The sequence below is a fragment of the Cicer arietinum genome, chromosome 6 (assembly GCF_000331145.2).
Source record: "Cicer arietinum cultivar CDC Frontier isolate Library 1 chromosome 6, Cicar.CDCFrontier_v2.0, whole genome shotgun sequence".
NCBI classification, from domain to species: domain Eukaryota; kingdom Viridiplantae; phylum Streptophyta; class Magnoliopsida; order Fabales; family Fabaceae; genus Cicer; species Cicer arietinum.
In genome coordinates, this window is record NC_021165.2 from 19419369 (window position 1) to 19431273 (window position 11905).

Here is an 11905-nt window from a genome sequence, read left to right on the forward strand (position 1 = left end):
TTTATTTTTATTTAAAATAATAATTTATACTAATCATGTATAAATATATTAGTTTCATGTCAATCTAATGTTTTGAAATATTGATTTATACACCAATCATATATAAAATGTTTATTAACATTTTCACTGCACTTAAACAATGTAATAATTTTCCATAAAAAAAAAAAACAATGTAAAAAGAATATTACAACAAATATATCAAATACATATAACAATAATTGAACACAATCACATAATATCTTTTTAGGAAAGTGAATAACACCATAAAATTCATAATATATCATAATATTTTTCTAGCATATTTTCCAAAATAGTTTAGTAAAAAGATAACTAAAATTAACCAATATAAGGTGTTAAATTTTATAAAAAATATTTAACATCTACAACATCTGGCAAGTCGACCCTTGAACAGTAACCATTAAAACGCAGCTCACGCTGCAGATGTCGTTTTACTAGATTCTCTGTGGGTTTCAACAAAAATACAATTTTTAATCATTCTAACACAAATTTATTAAGTTTCAACCATCAATAGAGTTTTAAAATAATTAAATCATAAATAAATATATTTTAAAAATCGTAATTTTTTCGTAATAGACAATTAAAAAAATCTCAATTTTGTTATATACAGAACCAAATAAAGTATATTTTAATGCGTTTAAATATATAAAAGATTTATTAATATTATTATTGTTGTATTAAATTTTATGTGAGTTTTTTTTTTTTGACAAAAAAGTCAATGTAAGTTACCGCTCAGTGTTAAGGGTGATTGGTAGGGATGAGAATATGTTAAGCCGTTCGTCAGGGGTTTATGGCTTGACCTGACCTATTTAATGAAAATGTTAGGTTCAAACTGCTTTTAAAACCTATTTATTTAAATAAGTCAGACTCAAACATATAAAAAAGTCTATTAGGTCTGACAAACCGACCTATATAAATTTTATTATTTATTAATATTATTATTTATTATTATATTAATGATATTATTTTCTATTTTAAATTCTATCAATTATATAATCGCTCAGTGACCATTTCATACTCAGTAGCAGTTCCATATTCGGTAGCAATTCCATATTTGGTAGTCGTTTCATATTCGGTAGCCATTCAATTAGTCAAAATCACTCGGTAGTCATTCCATATTTGTTTGAGAGATAATAATGAGTGCATTTGTTTCAGAAAAAAATCTATTATTTGAAACCAAAAATTATGTTTTAGGGTTTAAAGGATATTTATTTCATATTTTTTAAAAATTATTTTGTTAGAACATTTAAATGATTTAATGTGAATAAGGCTTTTAAATAGACTTCAGGGTCATGCCGAAAAAAAAGTTTATGATAGGTCGTAGGCCAGACTTAGACCTAAAAAGTAAATCGTAGGTCAAACATTTCAAAACCTAACCTGATTTATTCCCACCTATAGTGATTGAATTTCGTGTTGAAAAACTCCAAAGTAATTATTACACCACAACAAATAATTTGAGGTGAAAAATTAAAGCGAATAACTGTTTTGAGATTATTAAAAGACTAAGAAAAAAAAATATTCATTCATATATTAAAAAATATATTTTTGGTTTTAAACATGGAGCAATCCAACCCACACACATTTTTAAAGTGGATTAAATAGACAGGACCAACTAACTGTTATTTTTTAGGCTATACTTTTACAATATGATCTAAATTAAAGTATGTTTATGCAACTTGTTTTTACAATAAGGATATATTCCTTCCCATTACATAGCAACTTGTTTATGCATATAGTAAAACAATATTATTCCTTCTCGTTAGGGTCCGGAAAGATTTGGACAAGTGCTATTATCGTCCTAATACGATCATTGTTAATATTATATCATTGTTACAATGGACATTATTGCTTTGCTATTAATAATTATAACCAAATATATCCCACATTTCATCATCATTTTTCGCATTGAAGAGGAACTTTTATTGTCATTTTGTTAGTTGGCTTTACATAACCAGATGCCTGCTTGCAGAACTTTAACTTCTATTTGTCATGTTCCTAAATTCCTAAATTCCCATCGCTCATATATTGGCTAGATTAGTAAATATTAATGTATTTACACGATTTTTTCATTTGTGGTGTATCCTAATCTGAGTATTAAAACAAGAGATTCATTTCGATATAACGCAACACCTTTTAATACCATCAATCCAATCACAAATATTTTTTTTAAAGCTAAACATGATATAAGAAAAATGTTAACAAATTACTTTTTAAATAAATAAATAAATATTATTTTTAATTTTTTAATAAGTGTTTCAAATAGGTATGGCTCAAAGGGACAACTACGAGGGCTTTGATCCATTAGTTGATATTTATATTATTTTACAATAATTAGTATTATATTTAATAAAACTATGTATATATAAAATCAACATGAGTTGAGTTTAATGAAAGATGGTAGACTCATATAATTCTTTTATTTTACAATAAGTGTCATTTTTTAAATTATTATTGATGTATTTTTTATTATAATAAATATAAAATAAAATTAACATTTTAAAAATAGAGTACATATTAGTAGTTGAAAGTTTATTGTAAATAAATATTAAAATAATTCAATTAATTTAAATGATATAGCAACTTCCACACTTCATTCCATAAATTTTTGATCAATTTATCTCCAATCTTAAAATACTTATTAACATAACTTGTATGGTTAAAATTAAATATTTTTAATAGTTGAAAGATTGTTGTTATCGGAATACAAATATTTATTCATTAAATTCATAAAACAAAATAAACATAAAAATCAAATTTAAGAAAGGTGGCATTTGCCTTGCCTTGCTCGCATGAATGCAAAAATGTAGTGTACCCCACATGCTTAGCTAATATATACTATAACCCTCAATAATTGAACACGTAAAATAAAGCAAGGTGGAACTTTAATTTTCATGTGTTCCCATTTTGAACCCTATCTCCCTTCATCCGTACTCATCTCACATTTTTCATGGTCATTTAACACCTTGGCTTGATCCTTTATCACCCTCTTCTTCACATGATCCAACACTCAAGTGGCCCTTAAATTAATGCTCAAAGAACGTCGACCAACATTAAAATATATACTATCACACACCGTATTGTACATTTTTTAAAAGAGACCCTAATGATAATAATTTAAAAGTATAAATATTATTTTATAATTGTGTTTTTAATATTTAAAAGTTTAAACATTACTTTATTTAATAAAATATTAAACTTTAAGTATCTTTAAAATGTGTTCTTAAAATACATGTTAATATGATTTTTTTAATTAAATTTGTTTGTTTTTCAATACAAAAATAATAATAATAATAATAATAATAATAATAATAATAAAGAGATAAGATAAAATTGGTTTTGATATTCATCAGATAATAATATAAATATTTTATTTTAATTATAATTGTTTATAAAATAATACGACCACCATCTTTTATTATAAGTATCTTTTTAATATTATTAAGAAAAATAGATAACATACTTTAACGTGTTGTTTTATATGTAAATATTTTTAAAATAATTTTTAGATTTGATCGTGTTAAACTTTTTATGCTTTAAAATAAATTAATAGTATTAATAAAGTGTATATTTAAAAAAAAAAAAATACATGTAATAAATTTAGAAAAATGTTTATATTAAAGAACACATTTTTGTCCCAAATAAATCCTTACAATTAAGAACAAAGATAGTACATAGTGTTAGTTATTGTGATTTGTTTGTATAATTCGTTTTACACCATTTTAACCGATTAATCTCTTTAAAATATGCTAACAATTCAAAAATGTAAAATAAAATTATTTATCACATATCACATTGTTTTACACCATTCTCAACTTTTATTTTTATCATATATCACATTTATAATATTATTATCTATTTTTTTTTCTCAAGTAGTCAATTTAATGTATAAGTATATATTATTTATTTTTCATGACTTAGTAGGTAAAATGTAAAATAAAAAATATCTGACACTTCTTTAGATATATACATCTTGAATTTTTGAAAAAGTAAAAAATAAAAGAGAATAATATAATAAATATAATAAGAAAAAGAAAAAAATAACAAGGAATACCAAAGTTAATGCATATCATTAAAAAAAAAAAACTCTAAAAAATCTGTGAAAATAAGAGTCCTCTTATTACTTGCTCACTGTCTGGACAAACAGCACCAGGCACCAGCTGGTCTGGTAACTTCAGAAGTCAGAACCAAGCGGCATTAAACAAACAGTGTAGTTATACACAAACGTTAAACCATTACGAACTCTTTTATTCTCACACGTTATTTTCCACTCCCTAACTCTTTCTATCTTCTTTCACTTTCACCCTCTCATACATAGGAAGGAACCTTCCTTTTCTTCCATCTTCTTCTCTCAGTATCCATTCTAACTTTCAACGCTGCATTCATCAACTCTCCACAACAACAACGTGAGTTCATTTCTGGCTCTATTCTCTTTTCTTATCTCTCTCTTATGTCGGTCGGTGTTTCTTGGGTTTGATGAATGCTACAGTTGGGTTTGTTTGTTTCGTTGGAAAATGTGAAAAAATCACATCTTTTATGTTCTTGATGAATGGAATTTTAATGTCCCTTCTTCCTGTTTAATGAAGTGACTTTTTAGTATTAATTATTAGAATAAAATTGAACTATGGTCTTAGCTTTAACCAATGAAACTCGTGTGTGTTGTGTTGTCCTTGAAAGCGAACATGTTTGATTTTATCATGATTTAAGATTAGGAATTGGGTAGGAAGCTATACTTTCAGATCAAACGTTGGAATTGGAATTTACATAGGAAGCTTCTCCATGCCTACTCTAAATTTCCTACCTTTCATTCCCCTATTCTTGATTATGACCTTTTTCAATTTATGCTATTTGAATTACTATTAATATTTAAAAATTTCATAAAGATGAAACTGTGTCCTACTTACTATTTTTTTTATGTTTCCTATTGGTTAAGGAAAATGGAATATTTGACTTTTGTTGAGTGACTCAATTTTGAATTTTCTACTCCATAGAATGCAAAAGAAGCTGGTTGAGAACATTCTCTATTATAAGCCTATGACTCAAGTTGTTTCCATCTTGTAAAAAGCTAATAACATAGTTTTCAATGCTATCATATTCTTATTATGTGATTTATTTATTGGATGGTCCACATAGTTTAATTTTGTAGGGTAGTATCAGATTGATATATAAAATCTTACAAGCTATATATCATGATTTTGATGTGAGCTCTATCTTCATATTGTGAGTCATTTCAGTCAAACTCAATCATTGTTGTATCATTGTATCATTAATGTTTAACTAGAATCATATAGTTGATTTCTGGTTCTGTTCTTCTATTCCAAATAAAAATTGTCTTGAGATTATCCACTTTCACTAATTCATTTTCATCTTTCACTGTAATTCCTTGAGAATTTGAAATTGTGTAACTGTTAGTTTGTTTTCTTGGAATTAGACTATGAACTGATGATGCTAAGTTTGAGTTTCAATTTGACTTAACTCTGATGTTTTGCAGAAGCCAAATAAATGATACTAAAAACTCTAATGGAAGAAAAACAGTTAAATTTTAATCAGCCATTTCTATCGGTAAGGCGATTCTCATCAATAGCAGACTCAGAAGATGACAATAAAAGGAAAACTGATAAGCCATCAGCGAAACGATCTTCACTTCCTGCTTACAAATCAGACTTAAAATCAGGTCCGGTGAGTAATCCGGGAACTGTTCCTTTTGTATGGGAGAAGACTCCTGGAAGACCTAAGAATGACAGCAAATTACAACAAACATGGCCTGTCGAAGGACTTCACATCGCTCCAAAGCTTCCACCTGGACGAGTTTTAAAAGTTGAACTGCAAGATTTCGAAAAAGTTACTAAGGGCGCATCAGTTACTCAATCCAGAACAGAAAGCACTGTTTCTTACTCTCCGAGTGTTGCATCTTTGGATAGTAAAGAGGCAAATCACGAAAGACGAAAAGAAGTGATTTTGGAAAAGGGAAGTTCTTGTTCAGATGATGAAGATGAGACCTATCTAGATGCTCGTGATACACTTTCTAGAACTGAATCATTCTTCATGAACTGCAGTGTGAGTGGTATGAGTGGATGGGACGATCAAGAGGTTCGACCATCTGAAAATTTTTCGGCCGATCAACAGGCTCGTGATTTCATGATTGGAAGGTTCTTGCCTGCAGCAAAGGCAATGGCTTCTGAAACGCCTCATATGCAATACCCGTCAAGGAAGCCATTTGTTAGACAAGTAGAACAACCTAGACAGGTAAGGAAAGCAGAAAGCGGAGCCAAGTCCCATCCCTTGGATCAGAAATGGCAAAAAGTTTTGCCACATTATGCACAAGATACAAGTTGGGATGTAAGTGACGATGAAAGCGATGTCAACGATAGATATGAAAGCTATGCTCCCAAAATTTGTGGACTATTTCCTCGGTTCTGCCTTTTGAATCCATTACCAGGATTAAGAATGGAGGATAAGATTCTAAATTCTGCAATTCATGGAGTGCATGGTAAATCAATTGCTTCTCACAGAAGATCTAAAAAGGAGGTATTAATTTTCCCCCACCTTTTTTCTTTTTACTTTTGTTACACTTTCACTTTAGGCTCTAGTATTCTTTTATTCACTTTTTTTTCTGCAGCATGCAAGGACTGCTAATTATAGGGAAAAGTCAGTGGATTTCCAATCTGTCTTTACAAAAGAGAAAGATTTTCTGTGTATGCAGGAAAAATCTAAGCATGTCATTGATCCACATCGAAGAGGTTACGAAAAATCATCGGCCTCTGACAGAACTCAATTTGAATCAACCTGTGAAAGCCCTGTTGTTGAGAAAACTCTATATGTAGATTCTGTACACATGGTTTCTTCTGAAATGGAGTGTCCAATTGATCACAGAAAGGATGATTTTGAGACTTTAAGAAAAGACCTTAGCATCGATAAAAATCCTTCTGTAGATTATTCAAATGAGGATAGCAAGCACATGGTTCTTGTGAATGAGAAACCGGCATTACAGCCAAAAGATTCAGTGTTTCGAGATTCATCTCTCGTGGGTTGTTCTGATAAATCAAGTGATGATATAAAATTGAAGAAAATAACTAATCATTCCAACAGAATAAACACAGAAAAGCAAGGGTTGACCAAACTTGGCTACCAAGTCAGTAAACTAGATCACGATTTTAGTGTGATGTCAAGGTCCGAAATTTTCGAACACAAGAAAATAGAGTCGAAAAATGAAGTTTCAAGCAATAAAATAAGCTCCGACGGCCTAATTCAGAATCCCGCTCCACGGAGAAACGTGAAATTGGCTAGTGACTCGGAGTTTGGTTTAAAGAGCCAAGGTGCTGCAAAATTGGTTGATCAAGAATGCACTCATGTTCATGACTCTAATGAAAATGCTAGTGATTTGACTAGCTCAAAGAAGGTAGGTGGCAGGAAGAATGACTTGGAAAACCAACTTCCTATGAAGCTAGGCCACTTATCGACATCAAATGCAAGCTCTTTGAAGCATCCTCTAGCTCTTCCTTCGCCAAAAGCTCCTTCAGAGTCTTGGCTTAAACGCACTTTACCAACCGTTTCCTCCATGAATATGCCTTTGCGGTCTAATCTTGCTGCCAGCATTCATGCTCCAGCTCAAACTACCAATGCAGCATTACAGGATCCCAAATGGGAAATAATTGTTAAATCTTCGAATGCTCATCGCGGGCATCTGCGGTTTGCTGAGGTAATTCAGTTAATTCATTTGATCGATTCGTGCAACTGTTACACACTTATATGTTTGGTGATGCTTATATTCCTTCAAATTTTTTTCCAGGAACTAGCACCGATTCCGGAAGCTTGATTTTTCTGAAGAGTGGACTTCTGATCATTTTATTTTGCACTCTGAATTTTCAACCTTTTTGTCAATGTAATTATTTGCTCTTTGTTTTCCTCCTACAGGTTGGTCTCTTTTTTGCTTCTATATACATATATAGGTGGTATAAAGTTCAAAGCATAAATCAAAATTGTCTTTTTATCCTGTAAATAAAATGTAATAAGTTGTCATTATGTAAATCACATCATCTTAATAGTGATATGTTCCTGCAATAATTTGGAGCAAAGGTATTTTGCCCAAAAATAACTGTATCTTTAAAAGATGCTACAGAATAATTTTATGATAATGATTTCTTCAACTGTAGAGTAAATTGTTCTTAGTCTTAGTATTGATGTGTGATTAAAGTCAGATACTAAATGGTCCAAGCCATTTGTTGGCGAAATTATTGTTTGCCAATTGATTCTGAGAATTGGATTTGCTATAGAAGTGGCCTATCTAACATGAACCTTGTGCATAGTTTAAATGTGTTTCATGAGGTACATTTAGTGTGTTTGGATGGATTCGGTTAAATGTGATTTTGAATGGAATTGATTTGCTAAAAGTTCAGTTTAAAATAAAGTGATTTTTGCATGTAAGTTAAATGTAATCACTTCTAGTTATACTGCTGTGTTGAAATAAAATAAATTTTATATAACATCAACCACACATATTTTTGTTAAGTCTGATAGAAATGTAATCAATTCTATTAATTTTTGTCCTGTGGTTCCAAACACATATTAAGTAATCTCCATTTTTTTTTGAACAGAAAACTCTAAAATTGTATGACAAACAGAGATATACGATAACGAATACAAGAATGAATGATAAATTGTGAAAATGTTGTTTGGTTGGTTGATCACTAGCTACCAATAAATGCCACGAACCATCTTTTATAAAATGGTTAATTGTAGTGACAATTAATATTAAACCAGTTGACTAATATTCTATTGATAGACTAACCATAGACCTAACAAATCACATTATGATTATTATTTTACTGCAGCTAATTTGGATTCCCTTTCTTCGTGACCTAACAACACCACATATTTTTTCATTTTGAAAGATTTTAGAGATTAACTTAAAATTCTTTACTAATTTGTATGACCATTAATCTTTTATCAAGCCCAATATTATGACTAATTTGATTAATCGGATATGTTTTTAGATTTTTTCGTTTAGTTATCTAACTATTATTCGATCTTACATTGATTAATCTCTTAATTTAGTTTATCTTATCCGTAAAACAAGAGTCGTCAAAATGGACTAGTTCATACGAGTGGTTCGCCAAGCTTGATAAACTATAGGGTGGGGGCCTTAAAATTTTAGCTCGAAATTGTTTAGGGCTTTTTAGTGTGACCATATATGTCTCTTAAAAATTTGGACTAGCTCGTATGGACTACGAGTAGTTTGTATAGACAAAAACAACTTTAAAAAAATTAAGTGATGGCTCAACAAATCCCTTAAATTTGTGTATTTTTTGACATTTCTTTATCGAATTATAGATTCCGATAGTATATTTAGGGATAAGGAAACAATCATGAGATGAATGAACAATGGCAAAAAATTAAAATAATAAGTAGTGGGGTGGATTGTGTTGTCAAATCCAACCCAATATAATATACTCACGAGATACATAATCTAACCAAATTTAAAGACTAAAGTAACAAAGAAAAATATTAACAACTTTTGTATTATATTTAAAAGAAATGTTATAGTATTCAAAGAGTTGTTTAATTTTAAAAAAAATATAATAATTTTTTTAAGCTAAAAGTGGATTCGGATAAAAGAAAGTAATTAAATTTAGAGTTGCCTCGAAAGGTTGCAACTCATTTTAGTTGGAACGATCAATATTAGTAATTAGTATTGTTAATATTGTTAGTATTTTTCTAAGTGTGGATCGAATCCACAGCCTCCTTATCACTCCACTCTCTAACTCTCTCACCTCAATTCACAACTCGTTTACGGTCACATTTGAGTAATATTTTTCAACCCGTTTTAAACAAGACTTTTACCCTAATTTGATAAAAATATGTAGCTTGTTAAAGTCGATCATAAACGTGTAGTCGATCATGAGCGTGTAGGATAACTCATTTTGAGATTTCTATCTAAAACCAACTAGTTTATTTATTTGACAAACCTTCCCATATCTTCATTTTAAAGAACAAATTAAGAATTGTACTAAAAAAAAGAAATTAAAAATGTTGTGACATAATACTCAAAATACCACAATACACATGGTACACATGATTGGGTCATGAGAGGATTGAAGATAATTAAGTTGGGCTAGGAGCAATCTGATAAGATCCCAACTAATGAAGACCCAATATTGAGGACTAAGTGAAAGAGGTTAACCCAACTATAGGAAAACACATGTGAATGAATGATTATGTGTGCTAAGGAAGGGAATCTTGTGATAAGGTATTGATTGTTGTTGCATTGTATTAACTATGTTATTTAAATTCCTTTTTTTTTATGCAAGTTTGTTATATTGTGTTAGCTGTATATGATGTACTTACTAAACTCTTAAAGGCATGTTGAATGGTAAGAAAATTCTATTCATTCCTAAATTCTCTTTTTCTTTCTGAATTTTTAAATTTTTATGTGGAGTACATACTTACTCAAAAAGTGCAAATATCTAAACCCTTGAGATAAGTCAGGTTTATGATTGGTGATTTCATTTATGAATCATTCAAAATTATGATCGACCTTCAATCCAAATTTGATGCTCATGGACCCTCATTCAATCTTCCCTTGATGCCCATTCGGAATCCATCCATTCCATACTTCGCCAACATTTTGTTATGACATCGTATGAAGACGTTGAAGGTGATCTATCCAAACTTTCGCAAACGGGGTCGGTAGATAAATTTCAAGGCCACTTTAAGGATTTGATGAATAAAGTGACTGGTATTTCTAAAACCTTGATTGCTGGTTTCTCTGTCACTCAGCTGAAATATAATATTCATCGGGAATTACAGTTCCACCGTCCCCCCACATTAATGGAAACTTTTGCCATGGTCAGGGCATATGATGCCCATTTATCTGACAACCCATCTCCTAGTAAAGGTTGGTCATGTGGCCCTTTTCACATACCAACCCAAATTTTCAAATCATGTGTCCCAGCCCGACCCAAACCAATGTAACCCAAAAACCACACCTTTGCCCCGACCCTTTAATGATTTGTATCATGACACTAACTATTATTTATATAGTAATATGAGACATTTTAATTTATTATGTAGATTTATTTAAAGTATAATAAATTTCTTAGAATAGTTAGTTTGTTAAATGGAATATTAAGCGTGAGTTATTCGTGAGACTTTATTGAACATAATAACATTATTCTTAAATTGTTTGTAGTCAAGTTTTACAGTTAGACATGACACCATTAATGCATAGAGACGATTACATGAGTAGACTGATGATCACATCTTACAGATTATTGATATGAGATATCAAATCTTTATATATGTATAAATAGTAAGAGTAATATTTATATTAGATTGATCCAGAACGTCATACACCTTCATTCATAACTTAATACTTATATTAGTCTTCACTTCGAAAAATACTTATATTTAAACACCTTGAAATAAGTCAGAAGTATTACAATCATACAACTAAATTAAATACCACTTTTTCATTCATAACTTAATGACATATGAGCTATCTTACTATTCAAAATCTACTCTTTAGATACTTGATATACTAATACATAATAAAAGAACATAAATTCATATGGCAATTACTAACTTGGTCTTATTCTAGTTCTCCAGGTGTGTGGGAGCTTGCCAAGGGTTTGAATTGATTGGAGCCAATTGACCTATAGGGTCCACTGGGATCGTACCAACTTGTATCAGAATACTATTCTTATACTAGTTGAATCTACGGTTGTCGTTTAGTTATTATTCATTTTGAATATTATTGTACTTCTTTTTCATTTTTCAATCATGCTATATTTAGTAGTAGAAATAAATCAAAGGACTACTATAAAATTCACCAACAAAAATTACTAAATTAATAGCGCCAGTAAACTGTCGGTCATAGATTCATCATCATGCC

At 29.9% G+C, this 11905-nt stretch overlaps 1 protein-coding gene across 4 annotated transcripts; it reads left to right on the plus strand.

The window, feature by feature from the left end:
* Nucleotides 1-4124: 4124 nt before the first annotated feature.
* Nucleotides 4125-8167, plus strand: LOC101506881 (uncharacterized). Of its 4 annotated transcripts, none has more exons than XM_004505428.4 (4): nucleotides 4125-5235; nucleotides 5507-6543; nucleotides 6635-7714; nucleotides 7805-8167. In XM_004505428.4, exons 2-4 carry the CDS (start codon nucleotides 5518-5520, stop codon nucleotides 7829-7831), a joined length of 2133 nt encoding a protein of 710 aa, XP_004505485.1. In that variant the 5' UTR covers nucleotides 4125-5235; nucleotides 5507-5517; the 3' UTR covers nucleotides 7832-8167. The 4 variants fall into 4 exon arrangements, with proteins under 4 accessions (XP_004505485.1, XP_004505483.1, XP_004505486.1 ...); XM_004505426.4 differs by having other exon boundaries at nucleotides 4125-4421; XM_004505429.4 differs by having other exon boundaries at nucleotides 4125-4421; nucleotides 6719-7714.
* The last annotated feature ends 3738 nt before the right edge of the window (nucleotides 8168-11905 follow it).